The 16561-nt window shown below is 55.1% G+C and overlaps 1 protein-coding gene across 2 annotated transcripts; it reads right to left on the bottom strand.

Annotated features, from left to right (window-relative positions):
* Positions 1–469: 469 nt before the first annotated feature.
* On the bottom strand, positions 470–13361 carry PVR (PVR cell adhesion molecule). 2 transcript variants are annotated; one of them, XM_069457249.1, is made up of 8 exons: positions 13105–13361; positions 9882–10241; positions 8067–8372; positions 5684–5801; positions 4102–4250; positions 3100–3210; positions 2148–2179; positions 470–1761 (listed from the first exon to the last, which is right to left on the bottom strand). In XM_069457249.1, the coding sequence occupies exons 1-8, from the start codon at positions 13190–13192 to the stop codon at positions 1693–1695; spliced, it is 1233 nt and encodes a 410-aa protein (XP_069313350.1). In that variant the 5' UTR covers positions 13193–13361; the 3' UTR covers positions 470–1692. The 2 variants fall into 2 exon arrangements, with proteins under 2 accessions (XP_069313350.1, XP_069313351.1); XM_069457250.1 differs by having other exon boundaries at positions 9882–10235.
* Positions 13362–16561: the final 3200 nt, after the last annotated feature.

Raw genomic sequence — 16561 nt, 5'->3', positions numbered from 1 at the left:
AAGAGCGAGACCTCGTCTCTACTAAAAATAGAAAGAAATTATATGGACAACTAAAAATATACAGAAAAAATTAGCCGGGCATGGTGGCAGATGCCTGTAGTCCCAGCTACTCGGGAGGCTGAGGCAGGAGGATCACTTGAGCCCAGGAGTTTGAGGTTGCTGTGAGCTAGGCTGACGCCACGGCACTCTAGCCCGGGCAACAGAGCGAGACTCTGTCTCAAAAAAAAAAAAAAAAAAAAATGTCCTAAAGTCCCTCCCACGCAGTAAAAGGCAGCTGTGGAACAACTAAGGAGGCTGAATTGCCAGAAACCGTACGTGACAAAAGCAAGGTGCAGATCAGTGTGCACGAGATGTTAACCTGTTTTCGGGGAAAAAAGAGATGGAGAGAAAAGAGAAAATATATTTATTTGCTATCCGTACATGAATAAACTCATCAGAAAGTACTGCCACAGTTTATCTGTGGTGCAGGAGGGACCCAGGGTGGAGTGGCAGGCAGAATAATGAGTCCCCCCAAATACCCAGGTGCTAGTCCCCGGGGCCTGTGAGAAGGGACTCTGCAGGTGTGATTAAAGATCTGGAGATGGGAGATGGTCCTCGGGGCACTCACAGGGTCCTTGTAAGAGGAAGGCAAACAGGTCAGAGGAGGAAGAAGGTGACATGACAGGGGCCATGAGCCGAGGACTGTGGTGGCTTCTAGAAGCTGGGGAGGCAAGGACACGGGTTCCCCCCTGCAGCCTCCAGAAAGGAGCTCAGCCCCGCCCACACCCTGATTTTAGCCCTCCCTTGAGACCTCTGACCTCCAGCACAGCGAGGGAGTAAGTTGGTGGGATACAGTTCACCTACTCAAGGGGTGCTGTTCCAAGGACTTTTTGGCATATGATGTGATTCATCTTTTTAAATTGTGGTAAAACAGAGATAACGTAAAAGATGCTGTTTTAGCCATTTTACGTGTACAGTTCAGTGGCATTAAATGCATTCACCATGTTACGTAAAACTGGATGTCCACATGCAAGAGCGAAAGCTGGACCCTTAGCTTACACCCTGCACACCAGTTAACTCAAAATGGATCCTTGATGTCTTTTTATAACTTAATTTGGGGATGTTTATGTACTGTCTAATTAAACAATGAGAGAGAGAGAGAGAGAGAGAGAGAGATGAGCTCTCACCATGGTGTCTGACAATATCTGGGACTCGTGCCCTCCTGACCTCCTTGACTTGGGGTCTTGTCTCCACACCTCGGGTTCCGTCCCACATGGTGACAGTTCACATAAAACTGGGCCTCTCCCTAATTTCCACCGGAGACCCCATTGCACACAGCCACACGAGGTGTAATAAATAAATAGGCTTCAGTAGTGTAATCAACAGGCTGGTGGCTGGCAACAGACAATGTTCAGCAAAGCAACCGATCTCCCTTCGCCCACCCGACTCCGTGCAGCCTCTCTGGCCTCATCACCCCTTGAATCCCCGGCCCTGCCACCCTGCCAGGTCGGTGAGTCCTTCTTGCGGATGACTGAACCTGAGGGTGGTCTTGGAGACCTCTGAACTTGCACCGGCTCACACCGTTGTGAGGTCTGGCACGGGGCAGGGTGGCCAGTCTCTTTGGAGGGGGTCTTCATCCATTGGGGTGGGGTCCAGCTAGGGAGACACATGTCCTCGTCAGCTCCAGCCTGTCTCCGATTCAGTCCGATACTGTCACCTTGCGCCCCCTCTCTGTGTATCCTGGGGAGAGCCGCCTTCAGTGCTCACAGATGAGTAGATGATCTAGAAGCGGGTATTCAAACGTTAGCCTTGGGGCCCTTTTAAACAAAATCAAACAAAACATTCCCAGTGAAGCCCCACGTGCAAAATGCTACAGGCCTGTCTGCCCCTCCCTGGAAGCCAGGGAAGGCGTGGCCATGGGTGAGGCACTGGGGGCGGGGCAGGGGGAGCCCACACTGAAATGCGGATCCCCACGCCCCATCACAAGCCCACCAGACCAGACTCTCAGTGGGCTGCGTTTGCAAGCTCCACAGGGCGCTCAGCCCGGCAGGAGGGCTTGGAGACAAGACCCAGGCCCCTGACGCCAGGCCGCGGGCGTCTGCAGACCTCCGGTCGGTGGTTTGCGCAGGTCGGTCCCCCGCCCTCCTCAGCGTCACCACTGCACTTACCCCGTTAGCCGAGGGGCTGCCACCCTCCGGACCTGGGGAAACAAGAGGGGGATTTGTCAGGAAGGAACGGCATGCTGGGAAGCACAGAGCACTGTTGAAGACAGACAAGTCCCCAGAGTGGCCACGGCTGCGGTGGGAGAGCCCAGAGTGGGTGCTCGGCCCATTCCCGGGGGATCAGGGAGGGCCTTGTGGAGGAGGCGGCGTCCACCTGGGATGTGAGGGGGCAGTTGTGTTTAGTGGTTGACGGAAAAAGCCCCTTTCCAGTTGTGTGATGGTCAGGTAACTTCACTGCTCAGAGCAAACACTTCCTCATCTGTAAAGTGGGCTCGCGGAGGACCTGATTTGCTGGTGGTGTGAGCACTCAGGGAGGTTGTACACAGCAACTGCCCGGCATGTAGAAAGTGCTCCCTAAAACGTAGCCCTTCTGATTACAGAATGAGCTGAATCACTTTGCCAGAAGTGCCACTGGACGGTGCTCCAGGCAGGGGACTGGCCCTCGCAAATCCCTTGGGGTGTGAAAGCGTTGGACCCTCATTGGAGCCGAGGATCAGGGGTGCCAGTTCCTGCCACATCCCTCGCCCCCAGGTCACTCCCCAGCAAGGTGGCTGGACTAACGCTGGGGGTTGAGTACCATTCCACCCGCCTCCATCTGGCGGGGGCTCCCATGTCACCAGAATTAAAAGCCAAAGTCCTTGAGGACTATGTGATCTTCCCCCGACTCCCTAAATATTTTTAAAATGAATTAGCGAACCAATGAACAAGACTCCCTGGTTTTGTGTTCTCATCTGTCAAGTGGGGGGAGCCTGATGGCGCTGGGTTGAGGATTCAGTGACAGGCTGCATGTGAAGGGCTCAGCACAGAGGCTGGCACATAGTAGGTGCTCAATTATGGCACCTCTGGTGATGCTCGTTCATGGCAGACAGGTGGGGGTTCCAAAGAAGAAGGAACTCACGGGTTGATCTTAACCGCCAGTAACCAAACACCCCCAGTGCAACAAGCCCCAGGATTCCCAAAATCACAAAGATGATGATCATCACATGGGAACTGCCTGAGTCTGACCGCTCTGGAAGAGAAGGAAACAGGTATTTCAGTAAGGAAACTTCTGGGTTTTCACCTTCCTGGCAAACATTACCCCTCATTCTTGGAATGGCACCTTGAATTTCCCTTAGGGAGATACCACTCCACCTCCCTCAGTCTGTATGGTTCAGATGGACTTGACCCCACCCTCTGGTTTCTAGCATATGACTTTGACTCAGGGCCCAGCCAATCAGAACATCCCATTATCCTTGGCTGCTGTGATTGGTTCATAGGTGGGCTATGGCCTAAGTTGGGCCAATGAGAGCCAGCCCTGGGACTTTGGCTACAGCTGATTGAAAGTGGTGTATTCTTTCCCCTGGGATTGCTAAAGTGGTAGGATGTGAGTCTGTAGCTGCTGACAGCCATCTTGCTTCCCCAAGGTCAGAGCCTGCCTGAGAATAAAGCTAGCATAAAGAAATGCAGAGACAAGAGATGTTTTTTTAAAAAAAAAAAGTTCCTGGGCTACACAGTTGGAGCACCTGGATCTAACCATACCTGAAGCTGATTTTCAATACTTTTTTTTTTTTTGGCTTAGACTACTTTGAGTTGTGCTTCTGTCAACTGCAATTGATAGAGTTCTGCCTAATACACTTGGAAAGGCCTTTCTGGGTCCCTGGGAAAAGGCATCCCACAGCTACCCCTGCCTGGGTTTGTCACGGGGGTGTATCCAGATGGCTAAACGGTGGTACCAGTGGTACAGATTGCGTTAACAGGAGAGTAAAGCTGGCCCCGTTGGGCCTTTCATGAGAGGGCTCAGGGGAAGGATGGGAGTCAGAGAGCATTCGAGGGCTTCCCTTCACCGGGGGCCACACCCAGGCCTCTCTCTAAGAGGGAACCCTCTGGCTCCTCTGTTCTCCCCACCCAGGGAGCTCCTCACCATTGAGCACGATGGCCAGTTCCTCCTGGCGGGTCCCTACGGCATTGGTGACAGTGCAGATGAAAGTTGTGTTGATCGACTTGTCCACAGAATTGATGAGGAGCTGGGGGCCCTGGGCCACAGCAGAAGGTGGTAGGGGACCAGTGGTCCTGGGAGAGACAGACAGGTGAGGAAGACGTCCCTGCTGGAGGCCTAGAGTGGCAGCAATGGGCCAGAAACCCTCACGCCCTCTATGATGTCAGTTGAGAGCAACTCTGGAGTCCCCGGACTCCTCCCTTTCATGCCCACATCCAGCCTATCGGCAAGTCCTGTCGGCCCCACCTTCAAGGTCTATCCCGAGTCCCTCTGCTCCTCAGGGCCTCCACAGCCACCTCCTGGACACTGCACGGGGTGGGGGTGGGGCTCCTTGCTGAGCTCCGGTTCCACCCTGGTCCCCTTGTCTGTTCCCCATAAGGCCACCAGAGGTCGCCTGTGAACCCTAAATCAGCTCACACGCCTCCTCTGCTCAGAACCCTCCCGCGGCTCTGCCTCGCTCGCAGTCAAACCAAAATCCTCATCACGCCACAGGCCTCACGTGATCTGCCTGCCCCCCTGCCACCTCTGCCCACATTAGCCATTACTCTCCCGTCTGCTCCCATCTCTGCATCCACAGTGGCTTCCTTGCTGGTCCTCAAACACTCTAGTTAGGCTTCCAGGGTGTTTGCACATGCAGGGACTGATGGACCAAAATGGGTTTGCATATGCTGTTCCTTCTGCCTGAATGCTCTTCCCCCAGGCACCGACATAGCTCACCCTCACCTCCTTCAGGCCTCTGCTCGGATGTCACCTTAGCAACACCTTCCTGGGCCACCCTGTTTCAAATGCAAAGCCCACCCTTCCCATCCCTCCCTGCTGTATCTTTCCCATGAGCACAGAGCAGGGACACCCTAAAGAGCAGGTGCATCTGTGAACCTGGATCTAACCAACCAGTGAATTCTGCAGTTGCAAGACAGAAAATTTACTGGGGGCCCAAAGTCCAGTTTTTTCTCTTTTTACTTTCCTGAATCCCCCTCCTCCCTCAGACCCGGGGGTCCAGCCCCAGCCCCTCTTCCCTCAGACCCGGGGGTACGGCCCCAGCCCCTCTTCCCTCAGACCCAGGGGTCCGGCCCCAGCCCCTCCTCCCTCAGACCCAGGGGTCCGGCCCCAGCCCCTCCTCCCTCAGACCCAGGGGTCCGGCCCCAGCCCCTGCTCCCTCAGACCCAGGGGTCTGGCCCCAGCCCCTGCTCCCTCAGACCCAGGGGTCTGGCCCCAGCTCCTGCTCCCTCAGACCCAGGGGTCCGGCCCCAGCCCCTCCTCCCTCAGACCCAGGGGTCCGGCCCCAGCCCCTGCTCCCTCAGACCCGGGGGTCCGGCCCCAGCCCCTCCTCCCTCAGACCAGGGGGTCCGGCCCCAGCCGCTCCTCCCTCGGACCCAGGGGTCCGGCCCCAGCTCCTGCTCCCTCAGACCCAGGGGTCCGGCCCCAGGCCCTCCTCCCTCGGACCCAGGGGTCCGGCCCCAGGCCTTCCTCCCTCGGACCCAGGGGTCCAGGTCTGCCCCAGACTCACGTGCTCCAGTTATACTGCGCGGGAGCTGGATTGCTGCGGACATTGCAGGTCAGGCTGGCCTCACTCTGGCCGAGGTACCAATTGCCATCATAGCCAGAGATATTGACCTCGGGGGCGTCTGGGGATAAATGGACACACAGGTTCAGAGACAATGACCCTTCAGAGGGGCCTAAAGATACGTGCAATTCGCGTCACAGCAGGAAAAGGCCTCAGTGTGTTTGGGGAACAGCCTGAGCTGGAGGGGCCTGTGAAGGGTCTGGGACAGTGGGGTGCCCTCAGAGAGCAGAGGCCTGGGAGTCCTTGGTCAGTGGGGGCACAGAGAGGGCTTCTCAGGACCTGCCTTCCTCTACTAGTTTTCCTGAGTAGCCTGGTCCAGGTGTGTCTTGGGTGTCCTGTGACCAAAGGCCTCTTGGGCACTCATAACACATGGGAGCATATTCAAGGCTCTGACAAGTCCTGCAGGAAAGAGGCCTGGATGGGCCTGCTCCAGCCTCCTACTCATCCATCCCAGAGATGAACGAAAGGGAAGACTTTTCAAAGCCCTCAGGAGGAAGGCCAATGAGACAGGGTCTTTTGATGGGTGGGTGGACTCAGTTTAGAACTCAGGCCCCAGTGACGATGTTGAGAAGGGTCCAGTACAGACAGGGTCTAAGTGCACCAACTGCCTGGGCAGGGGGACGGTAGCCAGTGTAGACAATGCTGGGAGTGACAGCTGGACAATGTGTAGGAGAGCTTGCGTCGATACTACTGATGGGCTCAGTGTAGACAGTGTATTGGGATACACAGCAGATGCTATTGTGTAGGGGTGAGTGTTGAAAATGTCGTAGGGGTGATTGATTTCAGCGTAGACTGTGTCCCAGGGAGCTGGCGAAATTAAGACAGGCTCTGGGCCGGGCGCGGTGGCTCACGCCTGTAATCCTAGCACTCTGGGAGGCCGAGGCGGGTGGATCGCTCGAGGTCAGGAGTTCGAGACCAGCCTGAGCAAGAGCGAGACCCTGTCTCTACTAAAAATAGAAAGAAATTATATGGACAACTAAAATTAGCTGGGCATGGTGGTGCATGCCTGTAGTTCCAGCTACTCGGGAGGCTGAGGCAGAAGGATCGCTTAAGCCCAGGAGTTTGAGGTTGCTGTGAGCTAGGCTGACACCATGGCACTCACTCTAGCCGGGGCAACAAAGCAAGACTCTGTCTCAAAAAATAAATAAATAAATAAATAAATAAAATAAAATAAAAAAAAATAAAAGACAGGCTCTGCATGTGTGTGTATGTGTGTAGTGTAGACAGCATCTGGATGAGCCAGTGTAGACAGTGTGGATCTATGCTTAGTCTAGACCCGAGCTGTTTAGTGTGGCAACTGCCGGCCCCATGTGACTACTGGGCACATGCAATGTGGCCTGTCCGAAGTGCACAGTAGATTTCTGAGGCTTGCTATGGCAAAAAGAATGTGAAAGATCTCATGAATAATTTCAAAAATTGGTTATATGTTGAAATGATAATCCCTTGGATCTACTAGGCGAAGTAAAATCAATTATTAACATTATAATAGGCTGGGCGCGGTGGCTCACGCCTGTAATCCTAGCACTCTGGGAGGCCGAGGTGGGCGGATCGTTTGAACTCAGGAGTTCGAGACCCGCCTGAGCAAGAGCGAGACCCCATCTCTACTAAAAATAGAAAGAAATCATATGGACAGCTAAAAATATATACAGAAAAAATTAGCCGGGCATGGTGGTGCATGCCTGTAGTCCCAGCTACTCGGGAGGCTGAGACAGGAGGATCCTTTGAGCTCAGGAGTTTGAGGTTGCTGTGAGCTAGGCTGACGCCACGGCACTTACTCTAGCCTGGGCAACAGAGTGAGACTCTGTCTCAAAAAAAAAAAAAAACACATTGTAATAATTTCATCTCTTTTAATTTGTGTAATGGGGGTGGCTACTTTCAATTTAAAATCCCACATGCAGCTTGCGGCCCGTTGGACAGCGCTGCCTAGAGAGTCCCCGGGGTTGTGGGTGTTACGCTCACGACGCCTTGGGGAGCGAGCGGCGGTGAAACTGGTGGAGAGCCAGGGCAGTGTAGACTGTGCTCAAGGAAGCCAGTATAAACAGTGTGGGTACAGTGTAGACAGTGGCTGGGGGAACTAAGGTAGATGACCTGGGTAGCAGCGTTGACTGTGGCCTGAGAAGCTGGTATGGACAATAGGGACAGTGTTGTTAGTGGCCCAGGGGAGCTGGTGTAGACAATGAGGATGGGGTGTGTAGACAGTATTCAGGGCAGCAAGTGTAGATGATAGAGACATGTCAACAGTGGCCTGGGGAGCCAGTGTAGACGCAGGGGCGATGGAGGTGGCCTGGCAGTGGCTCTCGCCCTCGCCGCGCTTGGGCACACTCACAGTACACGGTGAGGTTCACCGGCAGCAAGTCAGGCTCCCCGAGAGTCTCATGCTCCACCATGCAGGTGACAGTCTTGCCGTCCACTTGGCTTGAGGGCACCACAGTCAAGAGGCTGGTGACGGTGAACGTGCCGGGCAGGGGCCCCGGCACCTGGCTCTCGTTCACTATTCCATTTAGGCGTGGGGACCAGGTGATTCGGGCTGGTGGGCGACCCCCTGTGGACACGCAGCGGGCCACGGGCACAGGCTTCAAGGTGAACAGGCTGGGTGGGACCTTCAGGGCCTCAGCTGTGTTCTGGGGCCGGGCTGGGAGAGGAACAAAAGGGACAGGTCACCCTGCACCAGCAGTCACCCAACAAACGCCTCAGCAGCAGAAGAGGGGTGTTCATTAAGGGTGCAGGATGGCATGGTTCAAACCCTAGCTCTGTCCCTGAGCAGCTGGGTGGCCTTCGGCAAGTCTGTGCCTCAGTTTCCTTGTCTGTCAACTGGAGATAATGATGGGGTCACAGGCAATGAGAATAGGCAGGTACTTGGCACATAATAAGTGCTCAATAAATGTTGTTTGATGGGCAGTGCTGAGGACCCAGTAATGACCGAGACAGCCCCCGCCCTGCCCTCCTGGGGTACACAGTCCAAGGAGAAGGGCGACTCTTCCCCAGAGAGTGATGACCCAGAGCCGGCAGAGCTGGGATGGGGGTGCCTGAGCCTGGGGCTAGGGGTCAGGGAGGGCTCTGTGGAGGACAGGAGGGCTGAGCCCTGGAAGTTGAGAGGGGGAGTGACTGGCCCAAAGTCACACAGCTATAAGCAAAAGGTCTGTCTGACTCCAAAACCACCTTGTCCAAGAAACCATCATTCTGGTGATTCCCAAACCTGGGGCTTCACTAAGTTCCCCCCCATTATTACCTGTGTTAACATTTACTTAAGATTTCTCCTTAATCTGATTCACAGTTTCTGTTTGACCCTCCTCTGAAACCGTAATGCCTGGAATCCCAGGCTTGTTGGAGTGACAAGAGCTGCCTTCGGTTTGGCGCTGAGTGCCAGGAACTATTCTGAGCCCTTGGCAGCATGAGTTCCTCATGCACAGGCCTGGAACGGCTCCTGGCACATAAGCCAAAAAAAAAAAAGAAAAAAGAAAAAAGTCAGCTCTTATTAATCCTCACGGCAATTCCAACCCCACAGCTGAGGACACTGAGGCACAGAGACTTCTTGCTCAAGGTCCAAGAGGAGGACACTATGGTGCCTGTGTAAATGAACCCCTCATTCCAGGGAGCCAGAAAGTCCTCTGCTGGGTGCCAGGATCCCTGCTCTCCCACCTGTCTGTTTCAACTTCCTCCTCCTTCACCAAAGGGAGTGACAATAACTGGCAGCTCTAAGGGGCTCGCGTGGGCCAGCCCATGAAGCTCCTCTGTTCTAAGCGCTTCATCTGGATAAACCCACTGGGACCCTCAGGACTGGGCAGCTTTCTGAGGGTGGCACTATTGTCACCAAGCCTTTTACAGAAGAGAAAAGGAGAGACCCAGAAGAAACCACCCAGGTCTCCCTCCTTCCCAGGTCCCTCCCAATGTCCGCGGGGACATTCTGCTTTCAGTCTTCTAGAAGATCTTGGTTCTGAAAGAAGTCTCGCCTGTCCAGCAGGGATCCCACAACCTCCTCCAATTCTGCACCCCCACCGCTGCCCCACCCTCCTTTTGTCCCCACAGAATCCCTGCAGTGGAGGGACTGTCCCTCCTTGCCAGACCCTCCTCCTCTTTGCCCACAACCCTGCTCCCTCCTCCAGCCCCTCCTTTCGTTCGCCGCCCACCCCTTCCTGCTCACCGCGCACGTTGAGCCAGGTACTGGCGCTCCTGCTGCCGTGGGGGAAGGTGGCGAACTGACAGGTGTAGTTGGCTTCGTCCTCTATGTGCAACTGGGTCACCACCAGCGACGCGTTGCGCAGCTCGCTGCGGGACTTGGCGGCGGCGAACGCCACCCGCTCCGGGTCGAAGTACCAGGGGCTCCGAGCTGGGTGGTAGACGGCCACGCTGCTAGGCTGCTCTGCCAGCTGCCGCCGCATCCACGTCACCTGCGTCACTTGCACGCTGGGATTCAGCAGCTGAAGGTGGCACGGCAGCGTCACGTTGCCGCCCAAGAGGCCACGCACTTGGGCCGGCGCATGCACATCGACTGTCTCTGTTCCTGAGGGGGAAACCAGAGGCAGGTCAGACCCCGGCGCCCCCAGGATGGACAAGGAACCCAGGCACCTGGGCGTGCACCTGCAAGCTGAGGCCCGGAGCCCCAGGGGTCAGGGCAGGGGAGGAAGGTTAGGGCATCCGGGCGGAGTCTGCAACCCGGTCCGGCCCCAAGCGCGCCTTCCCTGCAGCTGTCATTACCGTATTTCCTGCTACTATTACCGTATTTTCTCTATTTCACCAGCGTCGATTTTTTTTTTTTTTTTTTTTTTTTTTTTTTTTTTTTTTTTTTTTGGAGACAGAGTCTCGCTCTGTTGCCCGGGCTAGAGTGCACTGGCGTCAGCCTAGCTCACAGCAACCTCAAACTCCTGGGCTCAAGCGATCCTCCTGCCTCAGCCTCCCGAGTAGCTGGGACCACAGGCATGCGCCACCATGCCCAGCTGATTTTTTCCATATATATTTTTAGTTGTCCAGCTAATTTCTATTTTTAGTAGAGATGGGGTCTCGCTCTTGCTCATGCTGGTCTTGAACTCCTGACCTCGAGCGATCCTCCCACCTCGGCCTCCCAGCGTGCTAGGATTACAGGCCTGAGCCACCACGCCCGGCCCATCGTCAATTTTTAAAATTGTAAATTAAAATATCAAATTTACCATTTAAGCCATTTTAAAGTGTACAGTTCAGTGGCCTTTAAGTACCTTCACAATGTTGTGCAACCATGACCACTATCTAGTTCCAGAACTACTCATCACCCCAGCACTGTCTATTTTAAGATACCATGATTTGTCATTTACAGCACAACTCCTAGTCCCTGGTTAGAGCACCCGCCCTGTGGAAAACGAGAAGAAACTGTGGGTCTTAGAGTCCATGATATACGGTATTAACTCTGGATGACTCTGGTTGGGAGATTGTTGGGGGTGGGGCAGGTGTGAGTCCTGTCACTGTGGAAGAGACACAATTATAGCCCAGGGGTTTTGATCTCTGTTGTGAGGCGTCAGGCAGGTTACTTAACTTCTCTGTGATTCTTTTTCCTAGTTTGTAAAATGGGACTTATAACAGTGAACACAGGCCGGGCTCGGTGGCTCACGCCTGTAATCCTAGCACTCTGGGAGGCTGAGGCGGGTGGATTGTTTGAGCTCAGGAGTTCGAGACCAGCCTGAGCAAGAGTGAGACCCCCGTCTCTACTAAAAATAGAAAGAAATTATATGGGCAACTAAAAATATATACAGAAAAAATTAGCCGGGCATGGTGGCACATGCCTGTAGTCCCAGCTACTCGAAGGCTGAGGCAGAAGGATCGCTTGAGCCCAGGAGTTTGAGGTTGCTGTGAGCTAGGCTGACGCCACGGCACTCTAGCCCGGGCAACAGAGTGAGACTCTGTCTCAAAAAAAAAAAAAAAAACCAACAAAAAACAGTGAACACAGATCAGGGGCTATTTTAAGCGTTTTGTATATTGCTCATCATTTAATCCTCAAGCACTCTCATTAGCATCTCTTTGTAGACGGGGAGAAGGAAACAGAGTGTGGTTTCCTAAAAAGCCGCAGAGCTGGGATTTGAACCTGGGCCATCTGTACTCAGAGCCTGACCTCTAATCCACAGAGCCTATACGAAAATCTTTCTGCGAGGGCCCCGGCAGATAGTGGTCCTGATCATGTGTTAGCTCTTATTATTAAGAAACATAATCCTGCACATTCTTATTCATAATAATAAGATCTGGAGAAGGTGGGCAGGGGTAGAGGTCTTTGAACCGCAGACCTAGCACTCAGTGGCTGTGGGCCCTTGTGCAAATGGTTTCACCCCTCTGGGCCTCAGTTTCCTTATCTGGAAAATGGGGATGATAATAGGGGTTGTTGGGAGGATTAAATGATGATAAGCACTATATAATGGTGATTATAATTACGATAACTTATGAGGAAGAGGAAGGGGGGAGGGGTGGGTAGCAGACCAAGGTACTGGGACAGTGCTGGGTGGAGGGAGGGCACAGTTTGGACACAAGGTAAGAGTGGGGTGGTGAGCACGCTGGTCTGGGGTCTGGGGTCTGGGGTCTGGGTTGGAACGCCGGCTCTACCATTGACTTGCTATGCCGCGGCTCGGAGTAAGTGAACTTTGAACCCAGAGCCCAGGCCAGCCCAGCGTGCTCACCACCCCAGGTTACCTCGCGCCCAGCATGGCTCAGCACCCTCCCAAGACATGGACTTACAAGGTAGATCTTCCCCATCCCCATTTTATGGAAACGGAGAGCTCAGGCACCTTTCCCAAGGTTTTAAATGCCAAAACCTGAGCTTTGAGCCCAGGGCCATCTGCTTTCAAAGCTGAATCCTCAGCACCAGGAACACTGCCTGACGCATAGCAGGTGCTCAAAACCTGCCTGGGAGGGATGTATGAATTTAGGAATGAATGAATGAATGAATGGCCAGGCCCTTGGAGCCAGACATTTGGAGTCCGAGGGGGAAGGGGGGCTCCTGCCACTGCCCCCTCCCCCATCAGCCATCCTGGGTAGGGGAGGAAGTAGGCCGCCGGGCTGTGGCGTGGGTGCGGTGAGCAGGAGCGGGAGGTAGGGTGATCCTGCGTGAGTCACCCTTGTCTGGTTTCCCGGAGACCCACCGGCGTTTGGGGAAATCTGCGTACAGCTCCCCCGGCAGCGGCGGAGAGGAGGGTCCTGCCCTAACCCCGGCCCGGTGTCCCTCCCAACCCTGGGGCGGAGTGGAGGTGGCAGTGGAGGTGGGGGTCGGGGGCGCAGGGCAGCGCCGGCAGCCTTCGGTCCCCGGAGGGACCCCGAGAGCCGCGAGCCCGGCTGGGCGCCGGGTGACTGTGGAGGTGGGGCGGGGCAGGGGCCGCCGAACTGCGCCGGGGACTGGGGCGGGGGTCACTCACCGGCTCCCGAGGGTGACCAGGGCAGCGACAGCAGCGACAGCAGCGACAGCACCAGCGGCAGCCACGCGGAGGGCCAGTCTCCCGCCATGCCGGGCCTCCTCCGGGCAGCTTGGCCCCGGGGAGGGCGCGGCTCCTCGCTCGCCGGCGTCCGCTCGCTCTGCCAGGGCAGGGGCGACGCGAGTCCCGATCCCCGAACGCCGGCGCAGAAATCCCCCGGTGGCCGCACAGCCACCCGGGGTCGGGAAGGGGTCGGGAAGGGGAAGCCCGCCTCTCCTACGTCCCGACGGGCGCCGGGAGGGAGGGGCCTTCGGCTGTCCCCGCGCGGCCGGCGACTGGCAGTCCCCGAGCCCTCCCTCCGCGCCTGCTCCCTGGGCGCCCGGCGCCTGGTTACGGGGACGCTTCTGCTACCGGATCCGCGTCTTACAGGCGAGGACACCGGGGCGTGCCAGCCACCCACCCACGGACTAAAGGCTCGCGGCTGCTGAGGCAGAGCTGAGCTTCCAACCCCTACTCGGGACGGATCCTGAGCCCCGAACCCCTACGCTGTCCTTCGACTCAGCCCAAACCCGTGGGCTTGGGAGGCAGACAAGACCTGGGCTCATAGGAGGCGAGTTACTTCTCCCCATGGGGCCTCAGTTTCCTCATCCGAAAAATGGGTATGCTGATAGTATAAGTGCTATGAGGCTTGAACAAGACACTGGTTAGGCCAGTTCCTGGCATGCAGTTTGTACTCGATAAACAGCAGCTATGCCAACAACAGCCGCAGCAATGACAATTATTGTTGCTTCACAGTTGCCGTCAAATAATAATGTTCATGAGGATGATTTGTTCATTCTTCATTAAACATATTTATTGAGCCCGGCAGAATTCCAGGCACTCGGACACAGTAGAATGTATTACAGACAAAATCCTTGCCTCCATGAAGCCCGTGTTCTAGTGGAGGGAAACAGACCGTAAGCAGATTAAGATGCATGACACCATCATGTCTGGGGCGATCAGGGTTACAGAACAAATAAATAGGGGGGATAAGAAAGAGACAGAGACAGAGACAGGGAGATGAGACTGGGAAACAGAGAGAGAGAAAGAGAGAAACAGACAAGAAGGTGGCCACAGAGGATGAGAGCCACAGAGATGAGAGACAGAGAGAGGTGAAAGAGACAGAGACACACGATAGTCAGAGCGAGATGAGAGAGAAATGAGAGGGGACAGAGGGACCCAGACAGCCAGATGCTCAGAGACAGAGCGTGAGGGACTCCTGGTCTCCTCCTGTCCCTGCTAGCCAGGATCCTCACGCACGCCAACTAGAGCCCAGCCTCTGATGCTTAGGGTCTCTCACCCTGCACGTATGTAGGTGAATTTCTGAATGGAAACAGAGGCCATTCTCTTGGAAATCTCTGAATTTTCCGGTACCTTACTCTGCTACTTACAGATTGGGAACCTGTGGCTGCTCTTATGTTCCTCTTCTGGACAATGCTGTCACCATCTGGGCTTCCCCCACCTCTCAGGGCTCCCCAGACCCGTCGGCCCCAGCACCTCCTCTCGGAGCTCTGGGTGGCCAGAGGCTGCCACCCTGCTGTTGTTTGGGTTTCACAGGTGGGGTCCCCTGTCCCCATCCTCTGCCTCTTCCACACTGGGCATCTGACTCCTTGGTGACAGGAATGGGACATTGGCCTGAAAACAAACCATTAAAGCCTTGGTCTTGATCAATTTCACATAATGAAAATGATGCAAGGTCTCAGCAGAATCGAGGCAGGGTCGAGGGCCGAGGGTGGGGCGAGGGGTGGGATGGAGTCAGAGATGGGGTCAAGACAGGGGAGGGTCTCAGAGAAGGGACTAGGATGTGGTGAGGGTCAGCAAGATGGGGAGGGGCTTTGGTGGCTGGTATTCCTGCCCCCCCCCCCAAAAGGGTCAACAAATACTTGGGAAGGCCAAAAGGTCCATGCTGTCAAAATGGCTGAATTAGGCTGGGCATGGGTGGTCTTGCCTGTTATCCCAGCACTTTGGGGGGCCTAGGTGGGAGAATTGCTTGAGGCCAGGACTTCGAGACCAGTTTGAGCAAATTAGGGAGACCCTGTCTCTACAAAAAATACAAAAAATTTAGCTGGATGTGGTGGCATGCACCTGTAGTCCCAGCTACTCGGGAGGCTGAGGCAGGAGGATCGCTTGAGCCCAGGAGTTCCAGGTCACAGTGAGCTATGATGACGTGACTGCACTCTAGCCCGGGCAACAGAGCAAGACCCTGCCTCGCAAAAAAAAAAAAAAAGACTGAATTAAATAAAATGTCTTGCTTAAGGTCTGCCTGAGGATGGGAGGAGGATTTGGTGGAGGGAAATTGCTGCCAGTTGGGATGGGAGGGTTGGGCCAAGGATCTCTGCGGTTCCCCTGGCAACCCCTGGTGACCCCTCCCCACCTCTGAGCCCTGAGATCTCATTGAAATGACCCTCCTCTGGATCCTACAGCTCCCCTGGACTTCCCCACCTTGGGCCTTTTGTCTCTTGTATTCATCCAGTCGGTACATATTTATCAAGCACCTACTATGTGCTAGGTCCTGTCCTAGGTGCCGAAGACGCACCAGGAGCAAGAGACAAAGTCTCTGCCCTCCTACAGCCCCCACGCTAGGATGGAAGAGGGGAGAGATAACAAAAATGTAGACGGGTACTATGTCAGAGCATGGCAAAAGCTGTGCAGAAAAGTAAGGCAGGGGAGGAGTTGAAGAATTTCTTCAAAACCCCTCCTTTGTGGCTGCCCAACACTTTAGACCCTCCTCCCTCCCTCCCCCCTGCCATGTGTCCTTTCTTCCCAAGGTGGAAACCAAAAAACTCACAGCTTTAGTGTTTCTTGCAACAGGCTGCAAGTCTGTAACTAGGTTTCACCAGCGGACTTGCATTTGGAGGTGAAAGGCAAGCCGGCCGGTCATGGGGAGACTGCTGGAACTGCTCCTGTGGCAGGCCTGGTGGGGGGGCGGTGAGGGGCACTGCATCGCCCAGTTCCGGGGGTGCCATTCACACCGTGTTCACAGGGAACTCGTAGCCAACGGTGTGGATGCTGCCCTGGAAGTGTGCAGCACGGCGGCCCTGCCTCTGGTCCTTTGAGGTGAGGATGGGGTGAAGTTCCTGGAGTCTGGTCCAGAGACATCCTCATGGGGTGCTGGCCTAATTTCTCCTGTGCAGCTAGCTCAGTCTCGCCCTCTGGGCCTCCCAGAGGCTCTGCAAGCTACCCTAGCTTTTCTGCTGTGCCTAGTCAGTGGTATCTATTGCTTACAACTAAGAGTGAGTGATGGAGAATTCTAGAGGGGCACAGGCCAGTGTAGTGTGGTCAGGGAGGGTTTGGTTGATTGTATAATTGTTTCCAGTTACTTGCTGCTGTCCCTGCAAGAGGTTTCTAGTACCCTGCCCCGCAGGCTTGGTCATATGACTTGCTTTGGCCAATGAAATGTGAGCAGAAGTGAGACGGGCTG

Source organism: Eulemur rufifrons, chromosome 24, assembly GCF_041146395.1.
Source record: "Eulemur rufifrons isolate Redbay chromosome 24, OSU_ERuf_1, whole genome shotgun sequence".
Classification (NCBI taxonomy): domain Eukaryota; kingdom Metazoa; phylum Chordata; class Mammalia; order Primates; family Lemuridae; genus Eulemur; species Eulemur rufifrons.
This window is presented reverse-complemented; position numbering and strand designations above follow the sequence as displayed.